Source organism: Musca autumnalis, unplaced genomic scaffold (genome assembly GCF_047663935.1).
Source record: "Musca autumnalis isolate F117 unplaced genomic scaffold, ASM4766393v1 scaffold_2, whole genome shotgun sequence".
Classification (NCBI taxonomy): Eukaryota; Metazoa; Arthropoda; class Insecta; order Diptera; family Muscidae; genus Musca; species Musca autumnalis.
This window is the reverse complement of record NW_027411755.1, coordinates 111,736,662-111,754,382: the sequence shown is the minus strand read 5'-3', so window position 1 is coordinate 111,754,382 and position 17,721 is coordinate 111,736,662. Positions and strand designations below refer to the sequence as shown.

Genomic DNA, 17,721 nt, shown 5'->3' with positions numbered 1-17,721 from the left:
TGCAAGTCATTGCAAAGAACCCTAAATAAATAAAATGCATTTTTGTGTAATATAATAGTACGGTTAAATTAGAGTTTTATTGCCGGGTTAACCCACTTCATGAGGATTCATTTGACGTTTGCGCTATGGAATTGACATTTGAAACCCAAACCCACTGGGTTAATCCGGTTAAGTGTAACCGGGGTATAAGAATATTAAGAAGTCGGTACATAAGAAGCCTCACCGCCTGGCTTGCTTCTTTTCTGTTACCCAGCAAACTTCATAACTTCACATTGTACCACTTCAATTTTTTGCTGGATAGATTTTGCACTACATAGTACATTTATCCTTCTGACAAGTGTCTAGAGCAGCGTTGCCGGTATTTTTAAGACTCTTTTCCCCAACTTGTCCAAAACTTTTCCCCAAAATTCCCCAGATTTTATTGAATTTCCTCAAAAAATCCCCAAAAATTTTTTAACAAAAAATTACAAAAAATTCAAATGTAATTTTATTTTACTATTGAAATTCATATTATTAAACTTGTAAAGTATTCTATATACTTATATATGAATTAAATTAACGATATGGAAAACTTCTCTTTCAAGTGATTCAGAGTCATCAGCCTCATTGGATTTATATAAATTTGTATAATGAAAGAGTTGTAACATTTCTTTAGGTGGGCCAAAATTTCTACAACAAATGGAGTTGTTAGAAAAATTATTATTTATTCTAGTAACACGTACTGCATTTTATTTCTGAATATAGTTCAAAATAGAAGACTCTTTCTACTTAAGAATTACTTGCCGGAACAGAAGGCATAAGCTTAAGCTTAAAAATTGCATATTTATTGGCATCGGTTTCAGCATTTGTATTAACAGCGTTTAAGATATTCGGCACTGGTCCTTTTTACTTTAATGATTGTTTACTCAAAAAAGTACAAGTCAAAATTAAAGCCTAGGTCCATGGCTCCTCATGGTAAATATGCCGAGTCGTCTTCGATCGACTCCACTATTTTTTCAATATCTTCTTAATTTTTTATAAATTGTTTCAATATTCGAGTGCACAGGGAAAATGCATATTAGCAGTGTGCATAGGTTTGAAACTTAGATTAATGCTAAGTTTACATTTACGAAATCCACTCGATTTCAACTGTCAATTCCATAGCTCAAACGTCAAATGAAATCTCATCTGGATTTCATTTGACGTTTAACCTATGGATTTGACAGTTGAAATCGAGTAAATTTCGTAAATGTAAACCAAGCATAAGGCCCGTCCTTACATCTTTTCTTTAAAATCCCTTTTTGTTATACCTTACTTTAAGAAAAATAAGGAATAAAGTTCGCATTACCAGGGATTTGTTATTTCATCTTCAATTCCCTTTCAAGCAAAACAATCTGTATACATCAAATTTATTCAAATCGGATTGGTTGAATTGAATTTGCTTTCAAATTTTTCTTGTTTTTGGGCGCACTTTAAATTTTAAAAGGAACACAAATGGTATGTTCCAGAACTGCAAGAATCTACTAATTTTTACTATTTTTTCCGATAACATAAAGGAAAAATTGTAATCGTAGTAAAAAATATTAGCTTCTTGCAGGTTCTGGAACAGAGCTAATGTTCCTTTTAATTTATCTGACACTTATTATTAAATCAAACTTGTAGGAATAAAAAACGGGTTATCTGTCCGATATCGGCCAACATTTAACTACAAAAAGGATATAATAACGGACCTAAGCATATTTATCTCTTTTATAATTGGAGGCATGAATGTTAAATAAAGTTTAATTCATTGCCCATCAATGCAGAAATCATTTCTGCAGTTAAAGGCCTGGATACATAAGCAGTCTCGCCTGATCGCCTCGCTTTTCTGCTTCATTTCTGACATAATAAAAATAAAAGAATAAAGAAGGCCGAACAAATTTCGAACTGGGTTGCCCTTTTCTTTTTTATTCTTTTATCAGAAGCAAGCAGGCGATGGGAAAATTTCCCCAATTTGGGGAAAAATCCCCAATACTGACAGCGATGGTGTAGAGCAGCAAACCAGGGATGCCAACTGTCCCGGGGTAAAAATCGCTACAGCCACATACGCACCATAGGTCTGTAGCTATTTTTACCTTAAAACAGTGAGATTCCTGCTTAGGGGTAGTTTACACTATATGTAAATGTCATATGACATGAACTTTTCCATCGTTATATATTCGCTAATATGTTCAATATTGGAGATTTTCCTTACGCAATTTACTCTGTGCGTCCACACCAGCAATAATGTAATAAAACTACGTCTCCACATTGCCTCCGTGGGTAGATATGGAATGATTTTATTTTGTGTCATATGACATTTACATATAGTGTAAACTACCCCTTAAACAGTGGCTTTTGTACGTCAAAAATCACCACAAGTAGCGGGAAAACCACCAACTTGGCACCCCTGCAGCAAACGGCACACAACAGCAAAAAATTGAGCAAACATTGTGTGATTGCATGGTTATTCAATGCGTTAATAGAGAGCATGATACAATTAGGAAGGTAGATGCATCGGCGAATTGCTACAACAAAGCAACTTTTTTTGTAATGTAAACTGTCAAAATTTTCGCCGAATGGTCTCTTGTTGTCTCTTTTTATCGCTTGTGTTTGTCTTTAAAGTGATGACATGCTATCTCTTACTTACCCAATCATATGGTTATTTGTTTTGATTTTTCATGGCGAATTCCTAGTTTTTTGACGTTTTAGATTCGATCAGCTGGGCTGATGCATCTACCTTCCTAATTGTGCCATGATAGAGAGAGAAGATCTCTTTGCTTGCTCGCGAGTAAAGGGCTGTCGAATACCGGTCTAGACTCTAGAGACTACCTTTGAATGTTCATAGTCAGTAACCATGGACATTTTTGAACCAAAGACGACAGGAATGGATTAAACATTGAATTCTTTGAATGCTAATATCAAAGAAAATTTTAAAATCAATCATAATATCAAGATTTGTTATGTCATGGTTCGGACGCATACCTTACAAGCAAGAACAATTTTTTTGACAATCAATACATGAGCTCAAATGTCTTCTCGTGTTCTGTCGTGTGTAATCCCTGGGTAACTTTTCTAACATGGCAACCCTTGCGAATCAGAGACGGAAACAAGCTAGAAAGAGAAGAGAATGAAGGAACAAAGAAGAAGGCAAGCAAAGCAAATAGAAGGAATCAGTTGCGAAAAAAGTTTCATTTGTCAACATTAGATTGCTCTCCGCAGCATTTTCAACGTTTCATCCCCCTTCAACCTTCAACGTTTCTGTAGTAAAATATAAAAAAACCCAAAAAATAAGACTAATTTAAAAGAATTATAACAAATTGCTGAACTCTCGGTGGGCATACGCGGCAAGTCTTTATTATATAATGGAATATTTTCTTCTGCCACATGAAATCACGATTTAAAAACCTCAAAAACAATAACAATTTAACTAATGAAATAATTGGTTGCAGTTGATTTGTGTGTTTCTGTATTACGCCTGAAAAGTAAATTGTGTCAATGCAGCAAAAGAAATGTCATAAAACATAAAACTCAAGTATTTAAAAATTGAAATCGTATAAAATAACAACAAAAAAACGTAAAATTAAAATCAAAATATTAAAATTGTCGTCGGGGCTCACATAGTATCGGGGGTGCATAAATTAAAATCGTGACAAAATACCAAACAAATATTTGCATAATAAAGTTATTAAAATATAAAAAAAATATAGAGGCCATCAAACAAACGCGGAATCTGTAACAACAAGAAAGAAGCCATCGGTCTGGTTGTGAGAATGTGAGAAGGCCATTCAAACACAAAAAGAAACGACCAAAGAAAAAATATATTTGTTGTTTATTTTTATCGTCTCTGTTTTGTGTTTATATTCGTATTCGACAGCTGTTTGTCAAAAAGAGCGTGAAATTGGCGTTGCCAACCTCATAAAGGTACGGCATATGGTAAATGTATTGAAACACAATTAAGGTAAGTTAATCGTAATCGAATAAAAAATATTCATCGTGGAATCCGATTTGAAAAAAAATACGGTAGTGCGAGTTCGTGAGTGTTCAAAAAGTTAAGGCAAAAATTCTAGTTAGATACCGAAAATGTCAGAAAATTTTATTGCAATTTTTATTTATGTAGGCGTAAGAATATTCATTTTATAGTTTTAATTTGAAAACATGTAGGCAATATTGTTTTTTTATACATTTATTCTGTTGTTAGTCTTCTGTTTGCTAAAAACATTTAAATTGATTCTGACCCTCGGTTCTACTAGATTTAAGCCAGTGTTTAATAGAAATAAATAAATAATATGAGTGATCAAAATGAGACAACAGTCGCAGCTGGTGCCACTGGTGGCGCCGAAGCATCATCGTCAACAACAACATCACAACCCGTTCCTGCTACCCCAAGATCTAACGCCACAACTCCTACCTCATCTGTCACCGGTGTAACTGCTAGTCGCCTTAAGGCTCCAACAAATTTCAGCGGTTCATCGTCTTCAGTTTCGAAAATTGGACGACCATGCTCACATTCTGCTCCGAAGACAGGCCCTCCTCCCAGAGGTAAGTATGTATACAGTAATATTATATTTAGCTAAAATTACATTTTAATTTATAGTTAAATTGTTTATGAGATTTCCATGTTTAATCTGAGTGAAATTAGTGTAACTGCATTTACGTCAAGCTGCAAAGGAAAGCTTGTACGTACCTTGAGCTTTACAATGACACACATATTGTATTGGACGGCCGTAAAAATATTAAAAATGTCTTTGGTATTTGTGGAACTTTGAAGGCCATTATCTCGGGAAGTATGTACTTGTGCAAGACAAAATTGTCGTTATACTCAGGACCAAAAGGGCTATCTGTGTTATATATGTATATCATCAAGATCAGGAACCAGGGCCAAAACTGGACTTGTTCCTTTCATGCATACAAAAAGTTTATTTGTGTGAGTAAATTTTCATATTGACCTGCAGTTTTGTCTATGCTCCAGAATTTAAGGCAGGTGTGCTACTGGCTAATAATTTACTGTATCTATAAAATCCCGCTGTGCTGGTGTAATGGTAAACAGCAGCAAAATAATCCATCAGAGGTTGACTTTAATTGGCAAGTCGAATCTATATTATTCCTATACACCAAACACGCGACGGGTTTCAAAGTATAGTGGTGAAACAGGACGCGGGACTCAACGTAAAGATGTTCACACATTTTTTAGATATTTTACTTCCAATAGGTCATATTTTAGATTAGTGGGCCCCGAAACGAATATCTGAGTACGTTGATGGCTGGTAACATGTCAGAAGGAACAGTTGAGTGAGCAACACTTTATGTTGCTGCTCTGAGGCAGATGGTCCGCATTCGACACATCCGGTAGATGAGCTGCATAGTTTAAGACTTAGCCGTCACCATAAATGCCGAAGACGTAACCCACAAAACCAAAACTTTACAGAAGAAAGAAAAACTTTATAAAATGAAAAATTGTTTTATTGAATATCAATGTTATGAGGGCGAGTATTTGGAGTATTATCAATAGTGTATAAATGGGAGTAAGTAATGAAACTAAAATCGCGAAAATGCTTGGTTTTGGGATCGGTTATTGCAACAACAACTGCAATGGTATCCCATTTTCCGGAATGTAGTGAATAGTATCGCTATTTTTAAACTAGACGCTTGAAATTTTGTCAGAGCACGTATTTTAGCTTTATGCATATATCAGATTCCATTTAAAAACGAACTTCGATTTGTATATGGGTTACGTCTTCGGGCACTTATTGTGACGATATACAGTCAACCAAAAAAGTCTACATACACCCTATAAATCTCGGGTTTTAAGGGTAAGGAAGCATTTTTATGAAAATCCAAGTACATAGTTCTATCTCATATCCCTAATAAACAGTATTACATACAACAAAAATATATTCCATAATACGAATAACGGTAAATTCTATAAAAATTAAAAAATTAATAGGGAAAAAGTGTACATACACCCAATGAAATATAAAGATTACCATAAAATTTATGAAATAAGCAATACAAATTTTACATTTTATTGCTTCATCGAATGTCTCTTGTTGTCTATGATATATTTTAGACAAAATAGGAACATATTTGTGGATTAATTGCCGTTATTTAATGTCAGACTTAGCGTATAGCTCGTTAAGGCGGACCCTTGCAGATTTCTTTGAGTTTTTCAGTCTGGTAGTATATGAAACCTCAGGAAATACAGTGGGACTAATTATTTTGAGATCCTAGAGCGCTTTAAAGTTGTTCTTATGGATAATATATGCTCCTGAGCTTCGATAAATATGTGAATTCCTGAGTTTTTCATAAATTTTATAGTTTTCACAACATTCCAAGGGGCAAATTACATGCAGAAGCCTTCGAATTAACTTGTAATAAGGTCTGGTACAATCCTCGAGCATCCCTTGAATCAACAATGTAAAAGAATCCGACATTTATAGCGCTTCAAGTGACCCTAACTATCATAATAGGAGGGCATACTAGTTAACTGTGTAAATTTCATACAAATTTTATGCATTCTTTGGTGGTGCTTTAATTTTGATGTTTTGGAAACTTTAGGAGCGGGTTTGTAGAATAATGTTGTACATTTCTGATTGAGTTAAGGGCCAAAAATTTATTACAAAGTAATTCCAAGGTTCTTGCTTGTAATTTGACCCTTGGAATGATGCGAAAACTATAAAATTTATGAAAAACTCAGGAATTCGCATATTTAGCGAAGCTCAGGAGCATATATTATCCATAAGAACAACTTTAAAGCGCTCTAGGATCTCAAAAACTTTAGTCCCACTGTATTTCCTGGGGTTTCATAAACTACCAGACTGAAAAACTCAAAGAAATCTGCAAGGGTAAGCCTCAACGAGCTATACGCTAAGTCTGACCTTAAATAACGTCAATTAAAGCACAAATATGTTCCTATTTCGTCTAAAATATATCATAGACAGCCAGAGACAATCGATAAAACAATAAAATGTAAAATTTTTATTGCTTGTTCCATAAATTTTACGATAATCTTAATATTTCATTGGGTGTATGTACACTTTTTCCCTATTATTTTTTTTTTAATTTTTATAGAATTTACCGTTATTCGTATTATGGAATATATTTTTGTTGTATGTAATATTGTTTATTAGGGATACGAAATAGATCTATGTACTTGGATTTTCATAAAAATGCTTCCTTACCCTTAAAACTCGAGATTTATAGGGTGTATGTAGACTTTTTTGGTTGACTGTATGTACATATGTTTCAACAACATCCTTGAACACATGTACACTGAACGCGTCGTTCAAGACATCTGGCCAGTATGCGGCATGGGCCCGCACGACACAAAACACCTTTTCAACTGCTCCGCCAAACCTACTCATCTAACTATAGTGGATCTGTGGTTACATCCCATTGAAGCAGCCACTTTCCTGGAACTGGAGATAGACCCAGAGCCAGATTAAACATATTTGTATATGGGTTACGTCTTCGGGCACTATTGGTGACGATATACATATGTTCCAACAACATCCTTGAACACATGTACACATGACCGCGACGTGCAAGACATCTGCCCAGTATGCGGCATGGGCCCGCACGACACAAAACACCTTTTCAACTGCCCCGCCAAACCTACTCATCTAACTCCAGTGGATCTGTGGTTACATCCCATCGAAGCAGCCACTTTCCTGGAACTGGAGATAGACCCAGAGCCAGATTGAACATAATAATAAACACTGTTACAACAAGGGACAGGGGGACTCTCTCATATCAATAAGTGCACGCCGATTCATATTGGCTCAATGGTATTGGACCTACTTTTTATCGCCTAGTCCAAACCGCGTGTCTTACGCACCACTTGCGCACAAGTTTTTCATGGCTGAAATACTAAAGAAATGTAAGGCAGCATTACACTGAGGAGATTTGCGACCATCCAAAATTTCGATGTTCTGGTCAGAGATTGAACCGCACAACTTCTGAGTGCAAGGTGGACGTGCTTAACACTGCACAACGGTGGCCTTGTCCTTCCTATCGGTATTTTCATTGTGGCCCAGAGCTTGTGTGAACCGGTTTCACCGTTGTCCAAATGTTTCAGCCATTCCAGATTACCACAAGAATCAAAGGTTAGTTGAGAGCCCCATACTTTATGATGGGCATTAAAATTGCAAAGTGCCATACCACTATCACCCTCCAATAGGGGATATCGAAAGTCGATAGCCGGACCCAAGGTAATTGACACGCGGTATGTAGATAGAATGAGATGCGGGGAAAACTTCTGTTCTGTATATTACGTTCCGGTCAATTAGAATGCAAGGTCTCCGCCCTGACTTCTTTTAGTATCCTTTCGTACAACGACAAGATTACCATGACTCGACATTCTGCAATCTGGTGTTAGTTTTGTCTCCTGTAGGCCTATTCTGTAACTTTTTAACGACAGTCGAGTGGTTATTTTTATCGCCAGTTTTGTTGTTTGCAGTAACGATTGTGTTATTCAGTAACTCACGTTAAAATTCTATCGAAAATAAATATTTTAAAGCGGTAACTCTGTAAGTTGAAGTTGTCAAAAATAAATAAAATAAAAATAACAAGGAAAAGAAGATATTTATTCCGCGAAAATTTACCACTTTTTATAAAAAACTCTTTGTGTCAATGTTCATTGTATTCCACGTAAGTATTAATGATTTGAAATAGAAAAAAATAGCATACATAAGTTTAAAGATTTTCTTGTAGAATGGCTACTAAACGAAGTCGAGCCTCTAAGGAGCAAATTCGAAATATGGTGGACTTTATGGCCGTTAATCCGGAATTGGCAAGCGGAAAATTTTTGAAAATTCACGGAAAATACGAAAACAATAAGAAGTGGAGTGAGTTAACCACTCTTCTTAACGGGCTTGGAGGTGCTGACAAGGCTGTTGACCAATGGCAAACGGTGAGTAGTTGCAATTAATAGTTTATATATTAATAGTTACTTTATTCTTTGTAGGTTTGGAAGGACTTAAAAAGCCGAACTTGCCAAAAATATCGGGAGAGGAAGAGACAACTAGCTCTTACTGGGAACAGGCCAATCTCATTGGAACCATTGACGGATTTAGAAACGAAAATTGTATCAATAATTGGCACAGAATATGTCGAAGGCGACGATTCTGTTAAAGAAAACGTGCCACTGGAGGAGGTGATGTTAACATACATATGTATGGGAATTATTTATCATAATATGTACATATATATTTTCAATTGAAGCAGGATCTACAGTTGCTTCTGGAAGATGGTGAAGGAATTACACAAGAAACATCAACGATTTCACCATCTATGCCTTCCAATGAGGAAAGAAGTTCAGACAAAACGAGGTCGCAGCGCGGGTCAAAAAGAAAACATGAAGAAAGAGAAGATTTGCAACTAAAATTTTTAGAAATAGCCAAAAATCAAGCTGAATCATTTAAGGTAAACGTCTGTTAGTAAATGTTTAACATTACTGCAATATTTTTGAATTTTTTGTCTTTAGATGTTGGCAGAATCTAGTGCTGCAAACAATGAAAGCACTAGAATGATGGCAGAAGGCATAAAAACTATGGGAGAAGGACTGAAGGCATGTGCTTCCGCGTTTAATAATTTAACAAACGCCATTAACAACGCGTTTAATTATAACTAGAATAAATACAATGGATAAATATACATATGTACATACATATATGTATGTATACAAATATACGATCTAACATGTCTGTGAAAATAAATTCGTAAACAACTCCAGCGTCTCTGCCCATTTTGATTTAGACGCTTACCAACACTGAAAATCTTTTTACGGTAAAAAACACGAATTTAAGTATAAAATCACATTAAATTATAATAAAAATTAAACAAATTTAATGCAAAAATGCTTAATTAATAATATTACATAAAATATGCCAACATTTTATTAATATTTAGGCAGATATTTGGGTGAATTATTATTCCGCCTCAAGTATCCCACGTGCCATATAGCAACATACACCATACGATAGGTAATAAAAATACCTATTCGACAGTACCCGATATATATCCCAAAACGTTTTGGTTCCCCAGATATTGGCCAATTATATATATCTGCCGAAGGGCCCATATAGTAAATGGCCTGTTTCTCAGGAACGGTTCTGCGTGCCATATATCGACATATACCATACGATAGGCAATAAAAATACCTATCCGACAGTACCCGATATATATGCCAAAACGTTTTGGAACCCGATATATCGGCCATTTTATATGTATGCCGAAGGGCCCGTTTGGTAAATGGCCTATTTCTCCCGAACGGTTCCGCGTGCCATATAGCGACATATACCATACGATAGGTAATCGAAATACCTATCCGACAGTGCTCGATATATATCCCAAAACGTTTTGGAACCCGATATATCGGCCATTTTATATATATGCCGAAGGGCCCCATATAGTAAATGGCGTGTTTCTCAGGAACGGCTCTACGTGCCATATAGCCATATATACCATATCATAGGTAATAAAAATACCTATCCGACAGTGCCCGATATATATCCAAAAACGTTTTGGAACCCGATATATCGGCCATTTTATATGTATGCCGAAGGGCCCCATATAGTAAATGGCATGTTTCTCAGGAACGGCTCCACGTGCCATATAGCAACATACACCATACGATAGGTAATAAAAATACCTATCCGACAGTGCCCGATATATATCCAAAAACGTTTTGGAACCCGATATATCGGCCATTTTATATATATGCCGAAGGGCCCCATATAGTAAATGGCGTGTTTCTCAGGAACGGCTCCACGTGCCATATAGCCATATATACCATATCATAGGTAATAAAAATACCTATCCGACAGTGCCCGATATATATCCAAAAACGTTTTGGAACCCGATATATCGGTCATTTTATATGTATGCCGAAGGGCCCCATATAGTAAATGGCATGTTTCTCAGGAACGGCTCCACGTGCCATATAGCAACATACACCATACGATAGGTAATAAAAATACCTATCCGACAGTGCCCGATATATATCCAAAAACGTTTTGGAACCCGATATATCGGCCATTTTATATGTATGCCGAAGGGCCCCATATAGTAAATGGCATGTTTCTCAGGAACGGCTCCACGTGCCATATAGCAACATACACCATACGATAGGTAATAAAAATACCTATCCGACAGTGCCCGATATATATCCAAAAACGTTTTGGAACCCGATATATCGGCCATTTTATATATATGCCGAAGGGCCCCATATAGTAAATGGCGTGTTTCTCAGGAACGGCACCACGTGCCATATAGCAACATACACCATACGATAGGTAATAAAAATACCTATTCGACAGTACCCGACATATATCCCAAAACGTTTTGGGACCCGACATATCGGCTATTTTATATATACCGAAGGGCCCGTTTGGTAAATGGCCTATATCTCCCGAACGGTTTCGCGTGCCATATAGCGACATATACCATACGATAGGTAATCAAAATACCTATCCGATAGTGCCCGATATATATCCCAAAACGTTTTGGAACCCGAGATATCGGCTATTTTATAAAAATCCCTTTGATATATGCCAAAGGGACCATATAGTAAATGACCCCCTTCATGAGTCATGAGTCGTCTATTTCAGCATAATAACATGCCTTAGTCCACTGCAATATTACAATATTATATGAAAGAAATAATATCTATATACATATAAAATTCTTCGAGTCTGCCATGATGTTCGAAATTAAACTCCTCCGAAACGGCTGGACCGAATTCGATGAAATTTTGTATGTGAAGTTTTTAGATCTTAGAATAGGTTTTTAGCTATTTTTTATACTGATCAGTGGAGTGACAGGGTACCTCCCCACAAATTTTTTTATGAAAACGTGAAATCATAGATATTTTTGGACGTATTGTTTAAAAATTACTTGCAATACTATGGTAAGTGAAATATCGCGGTCAGTCCAATTTTTCAAAAATTTATAATTATAGGTTATATCCTTAATTTTAGTAAGCGTGACTACAAAAGCGCTATAAAGACTGGCTTCATTAAGTTAGATATCGCGATCAACTTTAAAATTTGGAATATAATAAAATCCCGAAAATTTAAAATGGCGCTTGACCAAAATTCCAAAACAATCGATTAGGAAATCATGTCAGTTCTTCAAAATGTCTAAATAGCAGCTTTCAATGCAAATTCTCATAGAATAACAGGAAGTAGTGGTCATGGGTGACCTCCCCCACAACGGTTTTTACAAAAACGCGAAATTTCAGAGATTATTAGACGTATTGGTATAAACGACATTGGTAATTGTGGTCTATATCATTAGTTAGTGTTTTGGTAGTAGAAAACCACGATCGCGTCCTATTTTTTAAAATTTTACAATGTCACAAAAGATTCCTAAACTTAGAAGGGAGATTAAATACCAAACATTGTCATACTGTGGATATAACCTTGAAAATACCGAAAATCGGGAAGTACCATTCTTTGGAAGCTATATATAATACCTTGACCTGTGCGAAATATTCCATGCGGGAAGATTTTCTACGCACAAAGAAAAATAAATACCAAAATGTAGCCATTTCCTTAGGATAATGAAACTAAAGTCTCCAAAATATATATAATCGGGAGGTAATGTTCTACGGTAGTTATATTCAAACCAATAAATTCTGTGTAGGAATATGTTATGCCTCCAAGAGAGACTTGATATTATTATAGTCATTTCGGTTGATTAATTTAGATAAAACCCTTGAAATTGCCGAAAACCGGGAGGTACCGTGGATCTGTACCGACCATTCTATGCGAACATATTCCTAAATTTAAGCACTAAACACCAAATTTAAGCAACTTCGGATGTGTGATAAATTGGATTTCAAATTGGAAAATTTAATTTTAGAAAAGACATGAACCAAAATCGGCGTACTGTACAGAACACTTCTAGGGCTAAATTTAAATTTTAATTTAATGACAAAATTTAATTTAAGAATGAAACTATTAAATATTTATAATATTTAAACAATTTATAATATTTAAACAATACTGAATTAAAGGAAACTGTAAATATTTATTTAGCCTACAATTTTATTATATTAATGAGGTTTGTTTAAAGGCTGCTAAAGGGTAATTACTTTGGGGCCCCACTAAATAATGGGGAGGGGTTCGTCCACGGAATATTTTTTTCTGGATAGGGCATCGAATGTCCACCAAGCCCACGTCTTTCAATAAATTCTAAATATATTTAGATTTTGGAAAAAAATTATTTTATATACCCCCTACGAAAGCTGGTAAAGGGTAATTACTTTGGTGCCCGCCACTAAATAATTGGGAGGGGTTCGTCCAGGGAATATTTTTTTCTGGATAGGGCATCGAATGTCCATCAAGCCCATGTCTTTCAATAAATTCTAAATATATTGAGATTTTGGAAAAAAAATTAATATATTCCCACCAGGGATGGAAATTTAAAAATTTCAAAAAGTACTAAAATGGTACCTTTTTCTGTGAAAAGGTACTTTTTTATTTTTTTTAGAGAAATTAACAGTAAACAAAAAAGCAACAAATGCATATTAGGGCTATAACCAAAAAAATTTTGGTGAAAACTATTGTAGGTTCGTAGAACTTTTTGAAAATTGGCCATATAAGTTCTCGTTTTGGTATCGCCCCCATACAAAGTGCCGATTGACGCGACGACGTTTTAAGGAATTTCGAAGGTATTAGTCCACCGAATTCGTTGTAATTTGGTATTTTGTATTTCCAGATGATAAAAAACGCTTCGACCAACAATTGTTTATATGGAACGGTACGTCCCGATTTCCGGTATTTTGAGGGTTTCAGCTAAATTTTTGTCACCATGGGTCAACGTTTTGGTATGGTCCCATAAAACGGTAGAACCGATTTCAAGATTCTTAGTTTTTATCTAAATTTGCGGCCCAGATTGGATATACTTTGGCATTTATGGTTCCTTGTGATTAAAAATTTTCCATCAAAAATTGTGGACAGTGGCCCACGTTGTGGTATAGCACCCACATAACGGTACCGCCTGTTTTTAGCTGACCGAATTATCTAAAATTGGGTATTGGGGTTCCCAGTGCAAAAAAACTCCATAAAATTGTACAATTTTCCAGAAATTTCCAAAAATTTAACATCGGAACTAAAGTTTGAATTTTGCATTTTTTTAGTTTCACAAAAAATGTTTCCACGTGTGGGACTGGACTATGTGAAATGGTACTGAATTTGTCGCCGGGGTACTTCGGTACTTTTATAGTGAAATGGTACTGAAAAAAGTACTATTGTACTGAATTTTCCATCCCTGATTCCCACTACGAAAGCTGCTAAAGTGTAATTAATTTTGATGTTACAGACATTTCTTCGTTAAGTCACTTTGTTCTCTGTTAACTCTCTGTTCTTCATGAGAACATGCAAGTAACCAGACACACCATATAATGGTTTGCGATCCAGCTATTATGTGCGATTTTGGCTCATTGGTCCAAGAGGTGGGTACAAACGCGGTTTTATAGCAGTGAGGATTGGGTTCAAATCCCCGCGGAGATGAAAGTTTTTTTGGTTATGTTTTATTAAGCCATAAACATTTCTTTCACAAAAAATAACAATTTGCAAGAGTTGATAGTATTACTTACAGAGCACTGCTACAAAAGAGGAGTGAGAAATTATTATTCACAGCATAATGTTATTTTTACATTAAATAAATAAATGAACAAAAAAAAATATAATTAACTTTTTCGTCGTCTTGGCACCGCCACTTGTACGGGGACTTGAACCTGAACATAATCACACAAAAAGACCTACAGCCTGGTCTCTTAACACATTCAGCCACCAACGCTTGCTTATTATCGTAAGTAAATTTTTTAAAAATAAACTACCATTATACATTTCAAGCAAGTCATAAGAAGTACACATACATATGTACATATAATCAAACTTCTCTATTCAATATTGCAGAGAAAATGGATTAAAAAAGGACTACAGCCGAACTTCTCTGTAACGCACACATCCCTATGATGAATAATTTTCTATTTTCACTTGTTTATGTAACAATGATATGAATTCCCACATAAATTACATTCTTCTTCCCCAGCGACTATGTTACAGAGAAGAACTATTATTATTTGGGTGAAAATTCATATTTTTGTCACCTGAACAATTTCGTAATAAAGAATTAGGTATTACCTATTTGTTTATTAAAAATTACTTCAATGACAGACACTTAGCGTCGAAAACTTTTTGCAAGAAAACTTAACATTTTGTATGAAAATTATATTTTTGAGCATTTTTAAGCATTTTTTATAAAATAACTTTTTTATTTAAAACGTATAATTTTCGTGCAATTGCCCCTTTTAAAAGTGCTGAAAACTTTGAAGGATGATATACATGTAGGTGTGTTCTTACATGTCAAACCCTTAGTTTTTGATTGAGAAAATACTCTCACTACATTCCTGAATTTTGTATATGAATGTAACATTTATGATAAAATATGTATTTATCGCATATTTAATTTTTTTTTTTTATCAAATATAGAAAATTACAAAATATCGATTTTTGAATTGCTGGCGTTTTGGGCCGATTGCGTGGAAATACATAGGCCGAATGAAACTTTGTAAACATGGACTGACAAATTACAGACAATACTATAACAAAATGCAAAAATTTGCGAAAATATCCGAGTTTTACGTAAATATTTGGAACCATTTGGCATTATGTGGGTTAAAAACTGATTTTCGTAATTTTGGATGAAAAATTTAAATATGTGATACAAATTTAATCATTTATGTTACATCTACATATGTACATATATAAATTCAGGAATTTAGCACATTGAAAACATTTATACACATACATATGTATGTACATATAAAATCCTCCAAACTTGTCCGCATTTTTAAAGAACGCCGGATTCCAAGAAAACTATGCGTTCTAGAGAAAAATGTTATTTTATATAAAATGCTTAGAAAGTCACGAAATTGTCATTTTCATATAAAGTTTTAAGTTTTCTCGAAAAAAAATTCTCGGCGCTAAGTGAGTTAACCCACTTTTTGCGAGAAACCTTAAAATTGTTTATGAAAATTATATTTTGAGACTTTTTAAGTATTTTTTATGAAATAATTTTTTCTCTAAAACGTATAGTTTTTCTCGCAAAATGTCAAAAACTTTGAAGGGTAATATAGGTGTATCCTTATATGCCAATTCCTTGGTATTTGATTAAGAAAATACTCTTACTATATTCCTAATAAATCCCTGGTTTTATACGATTCTAACATGTACGATTCAACTTTTATCGCATATTCATAGCTGAATATGTAATTACTTTCTTAATCTCTAAATAATATTTTACATCTTGCATTTCAATTTTTTTTTAGCTAAACAATAGTTTTTATTTACTGAAAAGGGTTGACTGTCATTCAAAACTGATATGTAGTGGTACCCCCCTTTAAAAGATATTTTGTGTTACGATCCGTGATGTCTGTTTGCTCCAGAATTCTCTTATTTGCCTTTTTCTATACTTAAAAGTTTCCATAGCTATTTTTAGCTTTTGTGTTTTTATTATCTTCTCTCCTTCTCTCCACCCAAAAATTATACTTAAAAGCGCGCGAAAAATTTGGCATTAAAAAATACTATTAAGACTATGTGCATGTGTATTCTACCTACCCCTAAACGTAATAAAAAGAATGCCAGTGCAGTGCCAATAGTATACATTTAATTCATGATCAGTAACGAGCTTGCGTAGCTGAATTGGTTAAGAGTCTGTCGTTGCAGCCATTTGGTCTTGGGTTCAAATCACGGCTGAGTTTTGATGATGACTTATTTTTTTGCGTTTTTATTTATCTAAAAAAGGAAGATTTTATCTTATTATTTATGGATAAATATTCACTATAAATAAACAACATTATGTAATCAAAACTCCATTGAGATTTGAACCCAAGACCGATAAATCGCAACGTCAGACTCTCAACCATTTCGGCTACGCAAGCTCAGTAGCGATATTGAATTAAATGCTGCTATTGCATGTATCGTAAAAAAATAAATATATTAAAATATATTTTCGAGGGTAAGTTATCAGGATTTTACTTTAATCAATATTCTTCTGTTGTGTGTTTTCCCCGTCTGAATTTTATCAACCAGTTTAAAAATGGTTTATTATAAATATTCTACAACTAAATACATGTATGTATGTACATGAAAATTGGTTTAAAAATAATCTAGAGCTGAACAGAAAAAGGTACACAATGTCCATCTCTGCATTACATTTCAACTAACTGTAAATTTGTTGAAGTCACCGAGACATCAAACAAATTGACCTGAAAATGTACCTTTTCAACGTGTTTTTTGTTTTTGAAGAAAATGTATAAATAATTCGCATTTGCATTTTCTAAATAAATTTCATATAAAACCAACATTCATTATAAGTTGATCGAGGTACTACATGTGGTGCAGTTTGTTGTAGTGGTACGAAGAAGGAATGCAGCAGGCAATGTAATATAAATAAAGGTGTGTTTGTGGGTAACAATAAACACTCGAAAAAGACAAAGGAAAAGCGTTCAATCATCCCTATTGAAAAAAAAAAACAGAACAAAAAACACATTTTTTTGCACAGCGTTTGTTAAACTGTTTTATTTTTTTTAATACAAATATCGGATGCCTTCTCAGATCCTTATTATTTTTGTACACATACAGTGTCGGCCAAAACTAAAGCACCCCCTCAGTACATTTTTTTAAAATGATAATTTTTTTATGAAAACAAAGT

The 17,721-nt window shown here is 34.5% G+C and overlaps 1 protein-coding gene and 1 long non-coding RNA gene across 24 annotated transcripts in view; both read left to right on the top strand.

The window, feature by feature from the left end:
• Nucleotides 1-3,118: 3,118 nt before the first annotated feature.
• CLIP-190 (Cytoplasmic linker protein 190) overlaps nucleotides 3,119-17,721 on the top strand; it is a 181,236-nt gene continuing 166,633 nt past the window's right edge. For 8 of the 23 annotated variants that reach the window (XM_073968954.1, XM_073968947.1, XM_073968949.1 and 5 more), the window contains exons 1-2: nucleotides 3,173-3,958; nucleotides 4,251-4,539. In XM_073968954.1, the coding sequence (XP_073825055.1) occupies nucleotides 4,287-4,539 (253 nt within the window). In that variant the 5' untranslated portion in view covers nucleotides 3,173-3,958; nucleotides 4,251-4,286. Of the gene's footprint in view, nucleotides 3,959-4,198; nucleotides 4,540-17,721 lie in introns of all 23 variants that reach the window. The other 15 variants (XM_073968962.1, XM_073968955.1, XM_073968956.1 and 12 more) reach the window with 7 other exon arrangements.
• LOC141393032 (uncharacterized) lies at nucleotides 8,823-9,553 on the top strand. Its single transcript, XR_012409983.1, has 3 exons — nucleotides 8,823-9,151; nucleotides 9,223-9,420; nucleotides 9,482-9,553. It is a non-coding gene; the product is annotated as an uncharacterized lncRNA (long non-coding RNA).